The 23354-nt window shown below is 42.2% G+C and overlaps 2 protein-coding genes across 3 annotated transcripts; one reads left to right on the top strand and one right to left on the bottom strand.

Moving 5' to 3' along the window:
• Positions 1 to 19: 19 nt before the first annotated feature.
• pwwp2a (PWWP domain containing 2A) lies at positions 20 to 16224 on the bottom strand. 2 transcript variants are annotated; one of them, XM_020485984.2, is made up of 3 exons: positions 15054 to 16224; positions 7874 to 9800; positions 20 to 4107 (listed from the first exon to the last, which is right to left on the bottom strand). In XM_020485984.2, the coding sequence occupies exons 1-2, from the start codon at positions 16193 to 16195 to the stop codon at positions 7901 to 7903; spliced, it is 3042 nt and encodes a 1013-aa protein (XP_020341573.1). In that variant the 5' UTR covers positions 16196 to 16224; the 3' UTR covers positions 20 to 4107; positions 7874 to 7900. The 2 variants fall into 2 exon arrangements, with proteins under 2 accessions (XP_020341573.1, XP_020341574.1); XM_020485985.2 differs by lacking the exon at positions 20 to 4107 and having other exon boundaries at positions 5870 to 9800; positions 15054 to 16211.
• Positions 16225 to 21081: 4857 nt separating this feature from the next.
• Positions 21082 to 22472, top strand: fabp6 (fatty acid binding protein 6, ileal (gastrotropin)). The gene is made up of 4 exons (XM_031825920.1): positions 21082 to 21240; positions 21495 to 21670; positions 22151 to 22240; positions 22349 to 22472. The coding sequence occupies exons 1-4, from the start codon at positions 21174 to 21176 to the stop codon at positions 22397 to 22399; spliced, it is 384 nt and encodes a 127-aa protein (XP_031681780.1). The 5' UTR covers positions 21082 to 21173; the 3' UTR covers positions 22400 to 22472.
• The last annotated feature ends 882 nt before the right edge of the window (positions 22473 to 23354 follow it).

Genomic DNA, 23354 nt, shown 5'->3' on the forward strand with positions numbered 1-23354 from the left:
AATATAGAAAAACACCAAGTACAAAGGCAAAAAGCAGATTTACTGATTTTAGGAGATATACAGTAATTACAAAACAGGATTTCCCACATCCACCAGTGTGTTAAGTCAAGACATTAATAGATTGTATCAAAACGCATACATGTACACGAGATGGCGAGAGATGAGCCACAGCTGATTCAGTCACTGTGGCTCTCTTCAGCTGCTCCTGACTGACTTGACCATGTGTTTGTTTCCCTTTGGGAATCCCCAATCCAGCCTGTGACCTCACAATCGGTCCAGTCAACTGGCTCTGCTTGTCTTGAAGTGAGGAGGAAAGTCAGGGAGGAATATTGTGGTTTTAACCCTAGAGAGTGACTGAATAGGGACATCTGGCAAGGAAAATGACATGTACGCTTAAATTTGCACATAAAATGTCATGTCATCAAAAAAATCTGCTGGATGAAGGGGGCTTCAGCGAAATTTAAAGGCAATGTTCCCGCGTTAGTGGAGACTGCATTCGCGTTAAACGCTGCATAATGTCGGCTCATAAGGATATTACCTTAACATTTCTTACGCTTCAGTGAAGCTGATTGAATAGAGCCCTACAGGACTGGGGGAGCATGATATCTTTGATTTTCTGTATCTGCCAGTCAATTGTAGATTACACACTAAGTACTGCATCTCCCCAGGAACAGTCTAGACATTTGGAGTTGTTCAGCTAACTCCTGTTCTTTAAGGCTGCTTGTAGCTCAGCGGGTAGCTTACTGTGGGACAACAGGAGCTGGTATAAGGTTGGGGCAGACTGAAGCCCCGTTTATACCTGGTGCTGATATCGTCCACATTCTGATTGGGCCCACATTTTTAGACCGGTGTAGACGATCAAAATAACTGATGGTGATCCTCCTACATCCACATAGCTGATCTTTTGACGGTGTCAAGAGGTGGAACTGAGTTACATCCACAAGCTGTTCCCAGCATTATACTTAAAGTGGACATTGCCATTGGCAATGGAGTCACATTAAGAGAAATCCCATGCAGCCTTGTTTACAAATTCTAACACTGGACTGTGAGATGTAATCTACACCTTGATAAGGCTGATAGAAATCCTCATGATTTTGTTTAATGATTTTCAATTTGAGTGTCATTTCTACAGTGTGATTGGAAAGTATTCAGACCCCTTGACTTTTTTCCACATTTTTGTTTTTTCGTTACAGCCTTATTCTAAAATTGTTCTCATCAATCTTCACACAATACACCATAATGACAAAGTAAAAACAGGTTTTTAGAAATGTTTGCCATCACATTTACTTAAGTATTCAGACCCTTTACTCAGTACTTTGTTGAAGCACCTTTATCAGCAATTACAGCCTCATCTTCATGGCTATGACGCTACAAGCTTGGCACACCTGTATTTGGGGAGTTTCCCATTCTTCTTTACAGATCCTCTCAAGTTCTGTCAGGATGGATGGGGAGTGTCGCTGCACAGCTGTTTTCAGGTCTCTCCAGAGATGTTAGATCGGGAGTTTCATCAGACCAGAGAATCTTGTTTCTCATGGTCTGCGTCCTTTAGGTGCCTTTTGGCAAACTTCAAACGGGCTGTCATGTGCCTTTTACTGAGGAGTGGCTTCCGTCTGGCCACTCTACCATAAAGGCCTGATTGGTGGAGGGCTGCAGACATAGTTGTCCTGGAAGGTTCTCCTACCTCCACAGAGGAACTCTGGAGCTCTTTCAGAGTGGCCATCGGGTTCTTGGTCAGCTCCTGACCAAGGCCCTTCAAACCCAATTGCTCAGTGTGGAACGGGCGGACAGCTCTAGGAAGAGTCTCGGTGGTTCCAAACTTCTTCCATTTAAGAATGATGGAGGTCACGTAGTTCTTGGGGCCCTTCAATGGTGAAGACATTTTTTGGTACCTTTCCCCAGATCTGTGCCTTGACACAATCCTGTCTCAGCTTATTTCCTTCAACCTCATGGCTTTGTTTTTGCTCTGACATGCACTGTCAACTGTGGGACCTTATACAGACAGGTGTGTGCCTTTCCAAATCATGTCCAATTAATTGAATTTACCACCGGTGGACTCCAATTAAGTTGTAGAAACATCTCAAGGATGATCAATGGGTCTGAATACTTATGTAAATAAATGTGCTAAGATATCTAAAAGGCCTGTTTTTGATTTGTCATTATGGGATATTGTGTGTAGCTTGAGATTTATTTGTATTTAATCAATTTTAGAATAAGGATGTCACATAACAAAATGTGAATGCACTGTAAATAGCCTAGTTTCTCGTTCTTCTAATGCGAGTGAAATGGGAGTGAAGTGAAATGGGTGTGGTTTCGTGACCACGATTAAGAGCAGCTGCTCACCGATTTGACAGCTCCAACGCAGTTACACCTTCAACACCGCCATCAGCTATGCGGGTGTCAGCTATCGCTTGATCTGTTTTAATCTAGGCATAATGCTCAGTGGGCAAAGCTTAGAATATCAGTGGTTGGAGTTACAGGTGAGAGCAACAGAAAAAAAAGGCCCTTTAGGGAGGTAGGATGGAGGGCGTTAAATGCGGGTTGCAACAAATGATGTCTATGAACGTTAGATTGCTGATGCTATGTATTGGTCGATGAGAGGCTTAGAATCCACTGGTCGGCCATATTGGAACTCAGAAGAAGCAATCCTCAATAGGAATTCATGTAATTCTACAGTATTTCAATTACTTATTGTTTTCAGGGACAAAATTACATTGATTTAAGTATTTTGTTGTTGTAGTGGGGACATACGTACTTTAAATGTTTAAAATTAAAATGTGTATGTTCAGCTCACATATCATTTGAAAGTATGCATTAAGGTGTCTGTAATAGAATTAAACAAATGTTGACATTAAGAAAAATACACGTACGTGTGTGTGTATATATATATCATTGGTTGCGACCCGCAAGGTTGCCAGTTCGAATCCCAGTTACAACTTATTTTTTATAATTTAACCAACATTTTCAACTTATCACATTTCTAATCTACTAACTTTCTGGCTGAACAGCTTTAAATATGTGACAAGACTGGGCTAGTACCATCCCCCTGCTGGTGCAATGGATGTGGCAAGGGACCAGAAGGTCACAGGTTCTAATCCTCCCAATCACCTTTCTCAAAAAAGGTATAATTCAGCATATTAATGCAAATTTTTATTTTATGTTAACACAAATATTGCTGGGTCTCCCTAGTGGCGCTGTGGACTAAGGCACTGCATCGCAGTGCTAGCTGTGCCATTAGAGATCCTGGTTTGCCTCTTCCAAATCTGTACGGGAGTTGCAGCAATGGAACAAGACTGTAACTACTAATTGGATACCACGAATTTGGGGAGAAATATTGATAAATCTATTGCCTTGAGTCAAGAGGGACGATTTAAAATGTTTGATAATCCAGATACGTGTCCCTGACTACCTCCTGGGGTGGTCAGGAAGATCTGATCACAATCACTTCACTTCAAATGTGGGCACAATCAGACTGTGGACAGGATCAGAATGATCCTTCCGCAGGTTCACCTACGGAAACCTTGTTACAACTTTTACTTCCTCTAGATAGTCAAGTTTGATCGTCTTCTCGGACACCAGGTATAAACGGGCTTGAGACACCAGTATTCTTTTTCAAGACTGCTTCAACACAACAAAGCACAGCCTTCTGCAAATGCACTGTAATAGCATAGCACATGCAATCTTTATTGCATTAATATAAATGTTTTACATAGTATTGTTTTTATTCATTTTTTTGTCTTTGCATTTCAAGATCACTGATCAACATACTAAAAACCCTGCAAAATCCTGTGTCCTGTCAACATGTATGTAATACAAATGTAATAGATATCTATAATGGTCAGAGTGCTCGTCTACTCTGCAGATGTCCTCACTCAAACTAAGGTCACATGCTTGTGGACATGGACGCCTGCTCAAAGAAATCAAATGGTATTCAGCATGATGGACAGGCTCAGAGGTGGAGTAGGTCTGCAATTCATTATAAATATATAAATGTTCCTTCTTCCGATACTTAAATAAAAAATAATTATATCGATGACGTCTCCAATTCTGGACATGTCCTTCCGTCTGGCAGTGTAAAGGACCCATCAGCAGCCCTTCAGCGTTGTAGCACTGGAAGAGAAGACAGAGAGAGACATGAACACATCAGGGATCTTTTCATGCAAATCAGAGGGCATGCTCTTTCTGTATTTGGCTTCAACAAAGCAGATTCAATAGGTTTTAGTGCATGCCATTAAAAAAGCTTTTTCATCAAAGCACTGAGACATTGAAAACGGCAGCGCTATGGTACATGTCAGGAAGGGCACTCCTACGAATACTAAAATGTTCATTGAATAAAAGGCTGTAGGTCAGTGCACATTAGTTAGCCAACAACACAACATTCTTCGAGGGGCCTCCAGTGATCTTGAGTGAAATCAAGAATGAACCTAACGGTGCATTGTTCATGTTGCAACGGCGCCATTTCTGGGCTCAAGGGCACCTCTAATGCATTTTGGGAGGGGTCCTGTGTGTCTCTCAATGAGGGATCTATACCTGGGTTCTGCTGCATGGATGCCTCAGCCTAGCAAGTTTCTGATTGACAGTGGTACAACCGAGATAGACATCACAAACGAGTCATCGTGATCTGTGATAACTTTTTCAGCAGCTTGCTGGTCTGGCGTGCATTTACTCCACTGATTATTCAAATGTCTTTGAGATTTAACCTAGTTAATCTTGAAATGCTGCTGCTCTGTGGATCAGCTCCTTGATTTACGTAATGTTATGTGTATGCTGCTCCCGTACATGGATATATACACTGAGTGTACAAAACATTAGGAACACCTGCCCTTTCCATGCCAGACTGACCAAGTGAACGCAATTATCTCTTATATATGTTACCGGTTTAATCCACTTCAATCACTGTAGATAAAGGAGAGGAGACAGGTTAAAGATGGATTTGTGCCATTCAGAGGGTGAATAGGAAAGACAAAATATTTAAGTGCCTTCGAATGGGGTACGATAGTAGATGCCGGGCGCACCGGTTTGCATGTATCAAGAACTGCAACAGTGCTGGGTTTTTCACGCTCAACAGTTTCCTGTGTGTATCAAGAACGATCTTACCACCCAAAGGATATCCAGCCAACTTGACAACTGTGGGAATCATTGGCATCAACATGGGCCAGCATCCCTATAGAATGCTTTCAACACCTTGTAGTCCATTCCCTGACAGATTGAGGCTGATCTTAGGGCAAACGGGGGTGCAACTCAATATTAGGAAGGTAAGTAGCCTTTTCATTTGTATTTCAAACCAAAACATTACTTCTCAGTACTATTTCATTTACAAACAGGACGGAACCATCAAACTCCTCCTAAATGTTAAATTCTACAATGCCATTCAAAGATGCATTGCTTCAGATACACTGACTGACAGCCATTGAACAATGGCTTCTATTAGCATATGATGTCAATGTCCTAGATCTGTTTGCAGGTAAGAAAATCTGTTCAATAAAAGGAATGATTTTACTCCCCCAAAAAATCTCAACATTCAGCCATTTCCTCTCATTATTGTTAATGTACCAATAGCCTCAAGTGGTAAACAGGGGCTTGACTGGCAAGTAGTTTTCTACAGGTCTGCTATTTCATAAAAGCCCCACAAACATTTGCAGTTAATGGCAGCTATTATAAGACCACAAGCCACAATTTAAAAGGCATGGTCATTGTCAACTTAAAATGCCCCCATTTTAGTACGAGGGGGACAATAGAAATATCTCAAATTCCAAATGACCAATGTTTTTATTCCAGCTTGTTTCAAGGTGAAACTGAAGCCTTATAAATGGCATTGGATTTGTAGGTGTTAATGGAAGTAGAGCACTAAAATGAAGACAACTAGGTAAGATTCTTGAAGTTGACATTTTATTTATAATACTTTTTAAAAACATCAGAAAAACATTTACACAAGTGTTCTTCAACTGTTACTTTTTCCAACAGCATTCTCTGATCTGCAAACAGATGATGTCCGAAATAGAAGAAACAGAGCAAACCTGTCATTATACACTTCGTCTCTGCTTGTAACAATGGTCAGGTCAGTGTACTCTACCGAGCAATAAGCCTCTGATCTCTACCTGTTCGGGGCCAAAAGGGCAAAGGTGAGGCGATGTTGGTGTTACTGTATGTCCCTTAATATTTAGTCAGAGTGGATAGGTATGTAGGCAGGTAAATGAAGAAACATCTTTAGGAAATGTAATTTGTCATTGGTAATGAAATGGTCAAATCTGAAGTGAACAGAACTGGTAGAGATCAGAACTGGTGAGGTAACCCTTCCTCACAACCCTCCCCCAACTTCAGCCAAACAAAAAAGCCCTTTTTTCCATTATTCATCATAAAAATCCACTAAAAATAATTTGATACAGATTGTACTGTACAATAATACATAAAATCAGGATTTGCAGTCGTATGAGATTAGCCAAGCAGTGAAGTGATAGAAGGTTGAGTTCAGGAGCACCAAATAAAGTCAAACACATTCCAACTCAAATAGGGTTGAGTAACAGCTGAACTCTGAGAACTCTGAGAAATCACTGAACTACTTAGTACAAGTCAACAAGACATGGCAAACCCATAGTAAAAGTTGTAGAAAATAACAGCAAAAATAGTTCATCCCTGTAACGTGCCATACCACACGTATATGAGAGGAGTAACTCAAATGGCTTCCCTCTGTCAATGCTAGTTGGTTCTATCATTTTCATAGTACGCCGTCGCTCCATCAACAAACATCTTTGTTTAAAATGTCCCGATGTGCAGACAATTCAAATCAGTGATTTTAAAACAAATTGGGCATCATTCTATGTATAACAGCATGCAAAATCACAGAGCTAGATAGGAAGACCAGAGAGTAATAAAACAGTCTTGGTTAACTGAGGAGCACAAGGTATTGAGACTACAGACAGGACAGAGTCAGATGAGGAGAGAGAACAGGGGAGAGGTGAGGTGGCCCAAGGGGACTGGACAGGTATGAGGGGGGTGGATGTGCCCACTGCCCAGTTGAGCGGGCACGCTCTCAGTACAGTATCTACTGCCCTGCAACCATCTCTGTTTTCAGAGAGGATTAGAAACAGGGCACCATCCTCCTCTCACCGGCACTTGAGGTGACTTTGGCTTACAGGCACATCCTCACAAGCCCAGCTCAACTGTCTGGAAAGCCCTGGCTGGCAATGTGCCACACGGTGATCAAGAGCTTACCGGCCCGGCAGCCAGTTCCCACAGCCAGTCAGCTCTGACTGTGTCTGAGATACAGCAGGTACCTAAGCCCCTATAACTGCTCGCTCTTCAAATCCACCAGGGTCCACTTCCTCGTCACATCACAGCTACAGTACATGTCTTCAACCAGCACAGATACATCATATTTACTGCTGCTCAGATCCTGTAACTTTCCGTTCACAGTACCTGAAACTGAACCGCTTGTTGCATAGACTGAAAGAACTACACTTTTTGTCTCTTAAGATTTTGACAATTGGCAGCCAATCAAGCAAACCTATGAACCATGGTGTTAGAACATGACATAAGCTTCTTTGCACATAGAGTGAAACTTAAAGGCCTCAAGATAAGGTGAATATTTCCATCACCAACCATTCTGTAAAAAAAATGTTAAATGAAATGACCAGATTTCTACCAGTTTGGATAAATAAGTGAAATTTGAGAAGGATGATAAAATAAAATAAACGCTGCCATTTTTATATATGCAGTAGTGTGTATAACCCCAACCCATTCAGTCCCTTTTTGATCATAGAAAAAAAAGAGGAGTCCTGGTTGTCTGGCCTGAAATATTTAGTTTCTTTCTCCCAGGAAGGTGAAGGGACATGGTAGGTGACTAGGAGGGGAAGGGGGGGGGGGCATGTTTGCCTACCTTTCCTTTTCCCCAAAGCACACCACCTCACGTCTCGAATTGCGTAAGCAAGGCGCGAACCTCAGGAGTGAGCTGCTTGGCAGCCTTGGCTGCCTCTGTGATGGCTTTACGGTACAAGCCCTTTCTCTTCTTGTCGAAGCGTGACTGGAAGCTTTCTAGAAAGGGGGCGACCTGTGCAAGTGCCAGGAAGGAGGTGGTGGGTGAACCGAACCAGGCGACACGGGCCTCCTGCCTGACTAAGAGCCCATTATCTTTGCGGCTGATCTGGATGCCTAAGACGCGGGCTGGCCACCAAGGAAAACCATATATTTTGGCCCAAACGATGTCCCCTACGCAAATGCTCCTGCCGTCCAGAGAGACACACTTAGACACATTTTTGGAAAACACTTTCTGAGATTTACGAGGGGTTTTCTCTTCCGTAGGTGCTGGCGAGGGGTCAGTGACTGCTGAGGATGTGCCGGGTGCGGGGGGCGAGTGCAAATCACCGGGAGGGGGAAAGTCAAAGGTCTCGGTGGAGCTACACTCTGAGTTTGAAGACTTTAAGTCATCTGCACTATCAACGCTGCACATGGAGGTATTAGAGGAGTCAGGCTGGCTGGGGTTAAGGGTCATGTACACCACAAGGTTGCCAGCCTTGCTGCCGCGCGTCTCCCGCCTCTCCTCCCGCCCCCCCTGCTCCTCTGGCTCCACCTTGGGGTCGCTGTGCTCCGTGGCTGTGAGGGGTTCCACTTGGGTCTGGGATTGGGTCTGAGGACTGAGCTCAGGTTCTGGCCCTTTATCTAGACCCTGGTTTTCAGCAGCAGTGGCCTCGCCTGTGGAGCAGGAGGAGGAGGAGGAGCGCGTGGAGGTGCAGCGGGGCGCGCCTGGCTTTGGAGGGGACAAACGGCCACTTCCCGGCACTTTCTCGAGGCAAGGCGGCTTACATGTAGAAGAGTCATTCTCTTCATTACGGTACCTTTGGGGCTTGATGCGCATCCTGGGTGGCAGAGGGGTGGCGTTGCTTGGTCCCACCCCGCTGATCTGCTGCAGCCGCCGGGTGAAGTGGACCTTCTGGTGGGCGTGGGCCTCCTGCAGGGCAGCGGCCCTCGTCATCGTCTTGGCGTTGCCACTGCTGCCAGTGACCACTGTAGTCTCTCTCTGCCTCTTCTGCGCCTTGGCCAGTTTCAGCACCTCCCTTGCCTTGGAGTGATCAACATTTTTGCTCTGTAGCACTTTCTTGGCATTGAGCTGGACTCTGGAGCTGCTGTTGACCGGTGATGTTGTTGTGGTGGCTGTTGTCCTCAGAACCCTGTTCCCTCCAGCTCCGCCTTTCACCTGGCCCAGAGAAGAGGAAGAGGAGACTCGAATCCCTGAGGCCTGCCGTTTGGACGCCTCAGCAGCATGGCGCTTCTCCTCAGAGCGAGAGTCATTACGTGGCCGCTTGCTGACAGTAGCTGAACTGTCGTTGCGTCTCCGCTTGGTGTCCTCGCCCCTAGAGTCCGACACAGGGCCTCTACGTGGCTCCCTCTTGTCCACGGTCATGACAGTCCCCTTGCACTTGTCACAGAGCACCTGGCGGGGCCGCAACTTGATGGCGTTCATGATAGAGGTGGGCTCCTCGCGATACAGCCTGCGCTTGGGCCGCTTGATCTTGCGGGGGGGTGGCTGAGGTAACGACTGGTTGTAGGTGTCCCTGATGAACAATGGCGGAGGGTAAGGGGCTCCCTCCTGAAACAGTGGCGGAGGTTTTGAAGTCCATGGGTTAGGCTTAGGCTGGGGGTCAGGGTTTGGTTCGGGGATTGCGACAACTTGGCTGTCAGGGTTTTCCTGGACTGGCATTTCCACCTTTTCTGGCTGGAATGGTTCTGTCTTTAGCTGCATAGATTCAGGTTTATCCTTGTATTCTCTCTTTGGGAACACAGTGATTGGAATTCCATAGGGTCCAAACCTGAGAAGAGAGAATTTGAGGATTTAGAAACTGTGGATAACTATAAAAACTCAACTTTAAACTTGTTTTTTGTCTTGTATTTGTCAAAACATTTCATGCTAATTCAAGATGTTTCTCATTTAGGCCTACATTGTACATTTAGGAAATCAATCTAAATCAATTAAATCCTGAACATTCAAAGATGAAATATTAAATTAGTGTTGCAAAAGATCAAAGAAGCTCCCACGGCCTAAAACACAACATCACCATAGCTAACTAGAGTGCACAAGGCCCTACAAACAAAGGAAAAAAACTATCCTTGTTTACAATATTAATGCTCACCCTCCAGCTTATTTCACTAATGTTTTAATACGGCAGATAAGTGAAGTTGGCAGCAGAAACTCCATGACTGTGTTTATTAAGTCCTACCTTATGAATTTGGGATCAGAAGTGACTCTTGGGTTGAAACTGCCACACATTTCAACATCTATTGGGCTGCGTTGATACAGGAAGACCAATTAAGATTATTTTTTATTTTTTTTACACTAATTGGTCTTTTGACCAATCACAGATCTTTTCACATCAGATATTTTTCAGACCTGATCTGATCGGTCAACAGACCAATTAGTGAAGAAAAATCTGAATTGCCCTGCCTGCCTTGTTTTCTCTATGACTGAGTGTTCATCAAAATGAAATTCCAGGAGGTGTAGAGATGTGGGCCATGCAAAGAAAACCAGACATAGCCTATATGATCATTTACTTCCCCATGAAGCAGCCCTAGTCTAAATTCAACGCTACCATGAACCCAAAATAAACTAATCTGAATAAGCCTATAAAAAGTTTCAGCGGTGGCTATTACCATGGCAGAATATATATATATATAAGCCTATAAAAAGTTTTTATAGGCTTATTCAGATTTGTTTATTTTGGGTTCATATATATATATATATATTATTTTTACCCCAGAAGAGCCCCTATACACATTGACAACTTCAGCTCAACCAAAATCTTAAAACTGCCGACCCTACTGAACATTATCCAGATACTATATGTCAAGTGGTTCAACTACCACTACATAGACCTAGTTGAGTTAGTGTACCTCATATGATCTCAGCCTAGAAACTATGTTTCCTACCAGAACACCTCCTAAAAAAATCCCCATGTTACATGGGAGATGACAGAGCTATACAGAGATAGATGGCCTTGGGTAAATGTGTCCCTATGCTGCATCAAGCGCAAATACAGGACAAGATTTATCATGCTAACTCTACTGGACCAAATGCTAACTCTACTGGACCAAATGCTAACACTACTGGACCAAATGCTAACTCTACTGGACCAAATGCTAACTCTACTGGACCACCCTTCCTCCCCTTTGGAGAACAAAACAATGGATCAATAGCTAGGTTTCTATCCAACTGGCGACATTCGAAAATATGCACATTTACCCAGCCAAAAATCACTGCGTGATGACGTAGAGCACACAAAAATGTGTTTTTTTTTTGCTTAAATTTTCATGTACCGAATACAAATCTAAAGTTCAGTGTGTTTACATCGCATTTTCAAATCTACCAATAGTTTTGTAACAAACTGTTGCGTTAAATAGCAAATGTGCCTACTCTGGTCTTCGCATGTGCGCTCTATCAAACAGCTAGCATACACAGTGCGGATTCTTATGGATAAGAGCAAGAATATTTGTATTTGTCAAGCAAGTGCAACGTCAATAAATATGTTTTGGGAAACAGCTCTGAAATGTAAAGATGCTCTTATGAAGGTTATAAAGATGAACTTTGCCTTAAGATGCTTTTGGGGTATGGGCCCAATACTGAACTCTACTGTGACGTCCAAACTTGTGAAACTAAGACATCTATGATTGTTTCAGAGTTGGTCTGGTCCGGACCAACTAAATGAGGTCTTGTTTGGGGGCGGAGCTCATTACAAAAATTACCAATGTGTAGAAAAATACCCAAATATGCAAAAGTAGGATCTTTCACATTTCTACCTTTGTGTACCTTAGGGCTGTCCCCAACAACAGCAAAAATGTTGGTCGACAGTCTGTTCTTTTGACCAATTGGTCGAAATGTTTAAACATGTATTTTTGCACCTGTAGACACATCCTATGTGTGTTAATCAAATCAAATATATACACTGAGCTTGTCTGATGCTTTAAGCACACTGTTTGATTAAATAATGAAGACAGAAATTACAAGAGGGAGTCCAACCTCAATTGATTTGATTGTACTCGGGCTTGCAGCGTTGTAAAAAAAAAAAAAGAAGACAGTGAGCGACTGTGACTAGCACCCGGTGTCTCTCTCGCTCCACCCTGATGCAGTAAACCACTACAAAACTTAATGTGTTAATCGTGCTGTCCGTGTTGCTTAAGCTGCAACATAATTTGCCATTTCTTACTTAAAAGTTCTGTTACCAAAATACCTAATTTGTTTAGGAAAAACATTCCCGCAACCCTTACGTTTTTTTGTGACACATGTATGCATCGCATGCACATAACCAATGGGGCCTGACCTATAGCAAATCATAATCGCATGAATAAATTGGTTATAACAAACTCCGAACACGTGAGAGCAAAATGGATGCAGAGGACGTGACATACAGTGCATTTGGACTGACCAAATGTTAACTACTTTTCAACATCCATGGACATCAGTGCTTAATGGGTTAGGAAGCTGGTTACAAGGGGCTCATGGGTAGGTGTCAGTAGGAGCTGGGAGAGGTGACATTAACTGGAGAGAAAGAGAGAAAGGCAGAGAGCGAGGAAAAAGGGAGAGGCACGGGTTGTCCAGACTCACTGTTATAACACTCTTGGTTTGACCACCAGACGACAGAAGGAGAAAGAAAACCGTTACAATGCCAGTGAAAGAGAGGACAGTAGCAGGTGACCCAACTGTGGTTTGTGACTATTATGATTTCCTATCGTAGCCAATTAATTTGCCGTAATTACGTTACATATTTTTCTGTAAATACGTTACCAATTTGAATGACTTAATTCATAAACAAAATACTAATTGGTAGGTTTACCATTACTTGTTACTTCTGTGAACTTTCATTATCCAAAATTACAAAATATCTTAAAATGTGCATTTTTTTGTAATGGAATTACAAGGCAATATTTCTTAAACTTGCAGAAGGTAAACCATTTCTCCAAAACTAAATATATTAGTGTTGATATTAGTTGGCAGGGTTTTTACATCAACATTTTGTTTTGATGTATTTTTGATAGCTTAAGACTTTATCTATCGGGTAGATGTTTTCTAAGACCCCTTTTCCATATGACTTTACTTATGCCTAATTTACGATTTAAACATTGCCTTAATTTCCCAAAAATATAGACTTAACTTTCATTTAACATGCTCCTGTGAATTTCACATGATGGTGCTCATGGGTTCTTTCTGATGGTAATGCGCATAAGCAAGTAGTCTACATCTATACCTGCATTAATATGGCCATGAGCCCCTCCATTGCTACTTATAAACATCCTTGAAATCATAGAAAGATGCAGATTCCTCTGACAGCCAAAATCAACTGTAAAATTGCACTGGAGAGTTAAGGATTAGCGAGTGTCTCACTCTAATCACAATGAATGAAACAGTCAAGAGAAAGAGGGGAACATGCCTTTCCTCACCACTGTCTTTCATTTGCGTCACAGCTTCTCACAGCAGCCTCCTTATCAACCAACACCTTTCATTAACACACAACCACCATCTTTTCCTTCCTAATCAACACCAGGTGACTGTCAGCTAGGTAAAAGGTTGGCCTGGTCCAGAAACATCAGCAAGCCCTTTCCCCTTGGCACTTCATAGATTTGAAATAATTTAATAAGTATACAATATGGTAGCAGCTCCAGCTTTTCCTCTGATAGCAAACAATATGGTGGAAATTCCACCCACCTGTCCTAACTTCCATCTTTCCAGATGCATACACCTAAGTAGGGGACGGGTAGAGTAGACATTTTAGTACCAGGTCGATGTCTAGAGGCGAGTTAGTCTGAACCGAAGACAGCGACTCATCTCTCATCTTGAGCACACATCCAATAGGAAAAACAATGATTCCATATGACCTATGCTATGGAACACAGTCTGGCAAATCACAGGCACAAGGCCTGCACTCAGGGGACTGTTGGAAAACAAAAGCCATAAACCGATCCCTTAGACTCAACAATGAGGATCTAAAAATTGAGTCTTTTGTTTGTAGAGCGGGGATGGTGTTGATTATCTCCAGTACTGTAGACAATGAAGCAGTAAAGTTTGAGTGGCCTCCATCTTGTCATTGTAATAAACCGGCCATTGTCCTTGGGATGACTGCTGCTCAGGCTCTTATCAAAGCAACTTACACTAAAGTGGCTTCCAAGTTATAGCATATTCTACCATGTATTGATAACCTATATTAATAGCGCATATGGTATAACACCAGAAGAATACCTTGAAATGATATGAAGTCCTGAAGAGCAACTACACAATGAGCTGTAAGCAGCTTGTGAGGGGAAACTAAACACAACAAGGTGTTGATTGTGTGTGCAGATGTCATCTTTGCTAAACATAATGAAGATATTCAACATAGTCCCCAGGCATGTCAGCAAGTTTAATTATGACCCAAAATCTACACCTGCAGATGATAAAGGGAGGGTTGGAGGAAAGGTGTTGATGAGACAGGTGACAAATTACAAGAAGGACATTAGATAGAATCCAAAGAGAATCCAATTGTTGATGGTGGCATAGTGCTACATGACTACTCTACCAACTGCAGCATTCTCCTTAGTATGACCTTACACTACAGACTGAGCATGTGATCATCCTCTCCAGCTGACCTCTGATATACCTGGACTTTGTAAATAGAAACATCAAGTTTAGTTGTGTAAACTGAAATGACAAACCGAAAGCACTGCCCACATAACTGGTGATAAGAGCAGTTCCTCTGTATTTTTGTGATACGCTGTCAAACTAGAGATCACCATGGTAGCTTGACCCCTCGACCCCTGGCAAATGTAGAAAACTATCAGTTTAGTTCAGGAGGCAGGGGTTTGCAAAGAACAAGGTCCTTTACTGACAGCTGACAAGTCGGAATGAGGACAAGCCACATCTTTCAGGTGTGAATTGTTGTGTAATTTTGTATGTGCATAATGTGCAGTGGATGTCAGTAGTAAACAAAAATATGTGGTGTAAACTAATGGACAGAAAAGTCTTAGGAAGTTACATAGAAAAACAAATGTGGCATAAAACTAAAATATAAGAGACATTTCCGAGAAGGATTATACTATACCTTTTAGAGAGGTCCATCAGAACCCCAGAGAAGATCTTCTCCCCTAACCGAAAGGACACCACCAGTGCGTCGTCGATGATGTGATCCAGAGATACTCGAACTTCAGAACCAGGTATCAGATTGTCCACTGACTCGGACTGTACCTCCTCAGTATCAGCAACGGTCATGGGGTGAGGGGGATTCAATACGGTCTCGCTCTCGTGGAAGTTCGTTTCCAAACTCCGCTGTCGTGAGCACGAGTCCCCAAGTTCTGCCGAGGAGTCAACCTGACCCACTGCCATTACAGGAAGCTCGGGACTCGCAGAGTTCTGGTTTGTGATGCTCGAAAAGTCATAAATGTATCCAGTCTCCATGGGTGTTCCAATGTGTGTCTCCGTCTCTAGAACTGGCAGAGAGTCGACGTGTTCTATGGACTGGGGATGTTCAAGAGAGGCATCTCCCAAAAACTCGGCCTTGTACTCGGTACCAGAAAGAGCATCATCTGCTGATTCGGGCTCCAGTTCAGCCTCATGGGACGGTTTAATTAAAGCTCTATAGTCACACTCGATAATAGTAGGTTGGGTTAATTCTGTGTTTTGATAGTAATTGATTATGGGCTCTGCTGGCTCTGCCAACGACAGCCCAGCCTCCGTAGTCACAGGATGCGCAGGGAACGAATGCAAAAAGACCACCGATGGCTGTGAATCGGAGATGGAGCTATTCTGATGGCAGGCGTAGGGCTCGTGCTTACTGAGCTCGTTTGCAGGATCAACATTAGGCGAAAAAAATTGTTTCAAACGTTCTGCCCTCGACATTGTGTATTTCGAACCATAGCCCCCGCGAGAATGGTTATCGGTATTTTCTAAGCCGACCATGAGACATCCTGTATCGATGTGTTCATCCAATGCACAAGCAGCGAGGACTTTTCCCGCGGCTTCTTGGTCTGGCCTGCTCACTAGCTCCATTTGGACCTGGCTGCATTCCTGAACTGCATCCCCATCCTTGAGTTGGTGAACAAGGTCTATTACTGGCGCGTACTGCTGCGTTGCATCGGAGTCGAGTTTGCCCCCCGGCACAGCTGGCACCGGTTCGAGCTCACCACAGTCCCCCGCTGTTGTTGTTGATACCGCAACAGCTCCTGGCTCCGCAGCCACGGCCGCCATTTTCTTTCCGCTTTGCTTCTACGGCCAGGTCCCGTCCTCTCCCTGTGATAGCACTAGAGCCCGCCCACTTGAAAGCCAAGAACACTTGATAGGCCAGTGAACTATAAAGTTGTAGTTGAGTTGTCAATAACCACGTCATTCAAAGGAAACCCTGGAAACACTTTTGTAATTGGCTCCCTTTGTCTAACCTTAACCTAACGTAACAGGCAAAAAATAAACCTTTTGTGAACCTTATCCACAAGGGGCGATATTGTATTGTATTTCAAGCATCAGCGAGGTTCAAGCAGAGATGTTAAAAAATGTACAGTAGGCCTATATTGATTTTGGACCTTTTGTCTTTGGTTCTAGTTCTATCCCTATCCTTCAAACATATTGTCTGGGCAACACTGAATGCATTGCATTTAACACTTATCAGTCACTTCAAATTCGTCAGGTGGTGACTCACAAGTATAAACTATGTATAACTGTGTCATTATGTCTCATACGAGGCAAGAGAACACTTTATAGAGTAAATGCATAAAAAGTTAATTATCTTAACCTGCTGCTTAAATTCTCCTAATCTGCTACGAAAAAGTAACGTCCGGTTGTAGCTCTATCTATCTAAGTAGCAGTCCAAATGACGAAGACGACGAAAACAACAAGCACAATTAATGTCTTTGGTGCTTGCCATAGCCTTCAGCTTCACGATTACTGACTGGTCTGGTGCAAGGCTTTATATGGCTTTAAGTCTTAGGCCACAATTGCACATTGCTATTTCATTCTCACATTATAGTTGTTTCCTTTAGAAACCAAGCTTACCAGTAGGTCTATGTATACCACAGTTTCTAAAGATAGGATCCAAAAACGAGGGGTCATATCAGTTCTACTGTTTACATCTGCATAAAAGGTGTATCTGAATGGATAAATTCTATAAATATAATGCATTGCTATATATCCCTTATCCATATTATTCAATGGATACTTTACAGGATTTTTATAGCAGTACCAGCAGTGTCTGAAATACACCCCTCATATAGATCTTGGCCTATAGTATACACTCCTAGGCCTAATGTGTTCATAGGGAACTTTTGACCTGAGATTAAGGTGGTTACTCTGAAAAGCACTGTCAAAGCATCTCAGCAGGAAATACCATTGGATATTATATGGGGGTGGATGGAAGATAATAGTATTATTTCAAGGCAGCTGAAACACATTTTCAGTTGAGGAAGAGCATTTGTGTTACATGTGTGTCCTTTGTGTGAATTAGAGATTATCCATAAGAGATACCGTAGTACCCCTTTTGAGAGTATCACCTTACAAAAATGACTTCTGACAGAGAAAGATTGTATGACATTTGTCATTGGTAAGGGGTACTTAAGTAGTATGGTGCACTATAAAAGTTGATGTTTCAGTGTGTTATACACTCTTCAAACTGATTCAACCCTCAGGAGAGAATAAAATGATTTAGCTCTGTGCTGAAGGACACTGTTGAGAAAATAATCATGAAAGAGTTTTATGTGTTATCTTGGCATAGTACAACAACGACTCAAGTGTTGAAATCAACGGTGATACAGTATGAGTCAATGAGTAACCAATACCCGAATAAACTTACTTACTTATTCATTTAAATTTTTAAAGAATTTCACATGAGCATTTTCTTACATTTAGATGAGCATTACGTAATTCAATGAACTATCAAAAATAGTAGCCAACAGTAGGCTAGATATAAAAATGTGGATCTTATTACATACAGTTGAAGTTGAAAGTTTACATACACTTAGGTTGGAGTCATTAAAACTCGTTTTTCAACCATTCCACAAATTTCTTGTAAACAAACTATAGTTTGGGCAACTCGGTTAGGACATCTACTTTGTGCATGACACAAGTCATTTTTCCAACAAATGTTTACAGACAGATTATTTCACTAAATTCACTGTGTCACAATTCCAGTGGGTCAAAACTTTACATTCACTAAGTTGACTGTGCCTTTACACAGCTTGTGCCTTTAAAATTCCAGAAAACGATGATATCTCTTTAGAAGCCTCTGATAGGCTAATTGACACCATTTGAGTCAATTGGAGGTGTACCTGTGGATGTATTTCAAGGCCTACCTTCAAACTCAGTGCCTCTTTGCTTGACATCATGGGAAAATCAAAAGAAATCAGCCAAGACCTAAGAAAAAAAACTAGACCTCCACAAGTCAGGTTCATCCTTGGAAGCAATTTCCAAACGCCTGAAGGTACCATGTTAATCTGTACAAACAATAGTACGCAAGTATAAACACCATGGGACGACGCAGCCATCATACTGCTCAAGAAGAAGACGGGTTCTGTTTCCTAGAGATGAATGTACTTTGGTGCAAAAAGTGCAAATCCCAGAACAACAGCAAAGGACCTTATGAAGATGCTGGAGGAAACAGGTACAAAAGTATCTATATCCACAGTAAAACAAGTCCTAACCTGAAAGGCTGCTCAGCAAGGAAGAAGCCACTGCTCCAAAACCGCCGTACAAAGCCAGACTACGGTTTGCAACTGCACATGAGGACAAATATCATACTTTTTGGAGAAATGTCCTCTGGTCTGATGAAACAAAAATAGAACTGTTTGGCCATAATGACCATCGTTATGTTTGGAGGAAAAAGGGTGAAAGCTTGCAAGCCGAAGAACACCATCCCAACCATGAAGCACGGTAGTGGCAGCATCATGTTGTGGGGGTGCTTTGCTGCAGGAGGGACTGGTGCACTTCACAAAATAGATGAGATCATGAGGGAGGAAAATTTAAGTGGATATATTGAAGCAACATCTCAAGACATCAGTCAGGAAGTTAAAGCTTGGTCGTAAATGGGTCTTCCAAATGGACAATGACCCCAAGCAGATTTCCAAAGTTGTGGCAAAATGGCTTAAGGACAACAAAGTCAAGGTATTGGAGTGGCCATCACAAAGCCCTGACCTCAATCCTATAGAACACTTGTGCACAGAACTGAAAAAGCGTGTGCGAGCAAGGAGTCCTACAAACCTGACTCAGTTGCACCATCTCTGTCAGGAGGAATGGGCCAAACTTCATCCAACTTGTTATGGGAAGCTTGTGAAAGGCTTCACAAGCTTGACTCAAGTTAAACAATTTAAAGGCAATGCTACCAAAAACTAATTGAGTGTATGTAAACTTCTGACCCACTGGGAATGTGATGAAAGAAGTAAAAGCTGAAATAAATCATTATCTCTACTCTTATTATGACATTTCACATTCTTAAAATAAAGTGGTGATCCTAACTGACCTAAAACAGCAAATGTTTACTATGATTAAATGTCAGTAATTGTGAAAAACTGAGTTTAAATGTATTTGGCGAAGATGTATGTAAACTTCCAACTTCAACTGTAAGTTATTCTAGTATGTCAACATGTATGGCACCATCTCATCAAGCATGTCTACAATATTTACTGTGACTTTCTGCCCATGCCATAAGCACTGCATAGCTCATCCACTGGATTGTATAATTTAGCTGAAAATACAAAACATTAAGAACACCTTCCTAATATTGAGTTGGACCGGATTGAGTTGCACCCAGGTTGACTACAATGCTTCACAGATTTGTGTTAAGTTGGCTGGATGTCCTTTGGGTGGTGGACCATTCTTGATACACGTGGAAACTGTTGACTGTGAAAAACCCAGCAGCGTTGCAGTTCTTGACACAAACCAATGTGCCTGGTATCTACTACCATACCATGTTCAAAGGCACTTCAATATTTTGTCTTTCCCATTCAACCTCTGAATGGCACACATACACAATCCATATCTCAATTGTCTCAATCCTTATTTAACCTGTATCCTTCCCTTCGTCTACACTGACTGACGTGGATTTAACAAGTGACATCAATAAGGGATCATAGCATTCACCTGGTCAGTCTGTCATGGAAAGAGCAGGTGTTCATAATGTTTTGTACACTCAGTGTAATTTCATAGTTAATCACATCGAGATTTGGAGCTACAAGAAATGCAAAAGTGTGAGATGTATTCAGTCTTGTGGCTTGCATTTTGAAAAGGCATACTCTTTAGTAGAGGTTCTTGGACGAGCAGTGGGGTTTAACCCTTATGACTTTAAGGGTATTGACCTGCATGTGTCGCTTCCTCACCAACGCCTTTTGAATTTCAAAATGCGCTGATATAAAAATGTGTGTATTTCTGTATAGTTCTTGGCAAGTGCTGGGACTTGCACTGAGTAGCATCTAAAAATAGGAGCCGTAGGAAGTTTGATGTACAAGTGGAACACTGAATTTGTGGGCGTGCATTCTTTGGAAAGGTCTCAGAGGCTAGGTGTGTGTATGTGTGTTTCCGATGTGCTCGAACAGACTGTCCACCCCTGACGATTATCCCTGGTGTTTTGGCGGTGGTGTAACGAGCTTACTGTCCTCCATGAGCTGATATTGTGTGCTGCCAAGTTCTATGTCTCGTCTCATCATAGGATCTTTGGTCAAGGGTGGAAAATGCAGAGTAATGTTCTGTAGCTGTCATAGAGATCATGGCAACACTCCTAATGGATAACTAAACAGACAAGGAGAAACTGTTGTTGATTCAGAACCTGTGTCATGTATGGCAGGTCCCAGACTGAGGCAGAATGTAAACTCACCATGTAATTCACTGTTGACTAACAAATTAAAGGAGGGGTTGTATGGTCCAATCATGTCCTCTGTTCTGAGGGCATTTTGTTCCTCTATGTTGCCATTGATGTAGTATTGAAATACTGTTAATAATCAGTTTTTTTCCCCCCACATACAGTAGTAGATTATGTGCCAAAGGTGAGTGAACCCATGGTCACCAACTCTCTGATGGCACCATAAAAGTTTATGGCGTAGTGATGTACCCATTGTAATGAAAGAAGGGAGGAGATGGTTGCCATGTCTATTTAAAGAGGGACAGGTTGTCACTCAGTACCTGACTCTTCCCTGCTGGTCTTGGAACTGCTTCTCCCTCTCCTTTACCTCTCCTTTGTTTTCTGTACACCATGGCCTTCGCTGGAAAATGGGAAACTGAGTCCCAGGAAGGATACGATGAATTCTGCAAGCTCCTTGGTAAGACATTTATTCAAGTTCAATAACCACCTTTATAAAGTAATAGTAAGCCTACGAAAGCCTCAGTCTTTGTCTTGACATCTTGAATTCAATTGGTTTATGCAATATATTGAAATGGATGTATTCACATCACTGCACATTCAATGGGGATTAGCAGTAGTAGTATAGACAAACTACGGTGCTCAGACATGAGAATATGATTCACAATTGCCTCATTACCCCTAGTCTAACTACATATTTTCTTGTAATCCAAGGCATCCCTGATGACATCATTGAGAAGGGTCGTGACTACAAGCTCATTACTGAGGTGGTGCAGAACGGCAATGTGTTCTCATGGTCCCAGCTCTATCCCACAAACAAGACCATCAGCAACAAGTTTGTCATTGACCAGGAATGTGACATGGAGACTATTGGAGGGAAAAAGTTCAAGGTAAGAATCTCCATGATGTGTCATACAACTTTCAGTCAGTTCAGATCAGGAATTCGTAACAACAAAAAAAAATCCTATCCTGGTGTCTGTTGTGTAAGTTTCTGTATTATAGTACTTCAAACAAAAGTCTCATATAGTCTTTCATTGTAGTAAAACATTGTCTAGGGGGCTCCCGAGTGGCGCAGCGGTCTAAGGCACTGCATCTCAGTGCTAGAGGCATCACTACAGACACCCTGGTTCAAATCCAGGCTGTATCACAACCAGCCGTGATTGGGAGTCCCGTAGGGCGCAGCGTCATTGAAAATAAGAGTTTGTTTTTAACTGACTTGCCTAGTTAAATATAGGTTCAATTCATATTTATAATAGGGGAACTCAGATGCATGTATTGTAATCTAGAATCTAGATGAAACGAACAGAAACAGATTGTTGGTTTAACAGAATATAGTATGAATAAATAGCATTTGTGTCCATCCATTTCAGGCCACAGTTACAATGGAGGGGGGCAAGCTGAGCACGAAATTCCCCAACTACCACCACACATCTGAAATCAGCGGAGGAAAGCTGATAGAGGTAAGTAAAAGTGGCACTTTGCAGAAGATGGTGTATATTAGAGGGGAGAAGAAAAAAATACATTTTGGCAGTTCAAGTAATGTTTTGTGTATTTTTCCCCCTGCTTAGACCTCAATCGCGGGCTCAGTCGTGCTGAAAAGAACCAGCAAGAAGATCTAAACACATTGTGACCTTGCCATTAGCAAAAAAACAAACGGAATAATGAGTAAATAAAGTAAGACTGCTTAGCCAACCTGCTGCCTTGGTCTTTGTGTCTCTCCTATGCTTGAAGATGTTTGCCACATAATGGTAAAGGAAAACTTCTTGACAAATGTCACTACATTTATTATGGGACAACCATGGGGGGGGGGGGGGGGCAATCTATCTTTAAACACAATACAATTCAGTAGCAACTTTAATAAAAGGTTGAAAGAATAGTTTTCAAGAGTTTGCTAGAAAGATTCATACCCTATAACATCAAGATTAAGCAGTGTGTAGAATAGAGTCTGGAAACCAGTTGGATTTTCCATTTCCACCATGATAGATGTACATAGTTAGGTTTTAGGATTAAAGATTAACAAGCAAACAACAGGTTTGTGTGCCACACTCTCTTAGGATGTGCATGCATACTGAGTTAAGAGCAATTAAGCTCTCTGAGATAGTTACAAAACAATAGACAGATGAAGGGATGTCTGGGGTGAATGAGTGTTCCCCTCTCTTTGTAACCAGCCAGCCCCTCCCCTCTCTGCTTTGTAAACAGAGCTAGCGAGAATGATCCATTACCCAACCCCCCTTGCCTACTCCAGAGTCCCCACTTCCCACCTCCTGGGACTGCCTTCAGTACCCCCTACCGATCCGTCCAAAGAAAGAGGGGCTACTATAACCTCCCTTTCCTATCATTGGATTATAAATATATTTTCCTCTCCCACGGTTTATCACTAATGAAAAATGTCGTACAACTTTATGATCTGTGAAGTGAATGAACACAGGACACAAAGGACGTTACAAAACATCTCAGAAATCCTCTGAAAATTAAGATGTCCATTTCTGAAAAAGAAAAGAGGGGGTCAAGTACGAGTGTTAGATTTCTAAAGGCAAATGTTATTATATTTTTGACTATGCATGGCTTGTACTT

The sequence above is a fragment of the Oncorhynchus kisutch genome, linkage group LG6 (genome assembly GCF_002021735.2).
Source record: "Oncorhynchus kisutch isolate 150728-3 linkage group LG6, Okis_V2, whole genome shotgun sequence".
In the NCBI taxonomy this organism is placed as follows: Eukaryota; Metazoa; Chordata; class Actinopteri; order Salmoniformes; family Salmonidae; genus Oncorhynchus; species Oncorhynchus kisutch.

What these genes read in the sequence shown, in the direction of transcription:
- pwwp2a (XM_020485984.2), bottom strand. Translation starts at nt 16,195, where the DNA reads ATGGCGGCCGTGGCTGCGGAGCCAGGAGCTGTTGCGGTATCAACAACA. An exon ending in CTGATGGACCTCTCTAAAAG is followed by an intron (nt 9,801 to 15,053) that starts GTATAGTATAAT and finishes CTCTCTTCTCAG; the next exon opens with GTTTGGACCCTATGGAATTC.
- fabp6 (XM_031825920.1), top strand. Translation starts at nt 21,174, where the DNA reads ATGGCCTTCGCTGGAAAATGGGAAACTGAGTCCCAGGAAGGATACGAT. An exon ending in TGAATTCTGCAAGCTCCTTG is followed by an intron (nt 21,241 to 21,494) that starts GTAAGACATTTA and finishes TTGTAATCCAAG; the next exon opens with GCATCCCTGATGACATCATT. An exon ending in GCGGAGGAAAGCTGATAGAG is followed by an intron (nt 22,241 to 22,348) that starts GTAAGTAAAAGT and finishes CCCCCTGCTTAG; the next exon opens with ACCTCAATCGCGGGCTCAGT.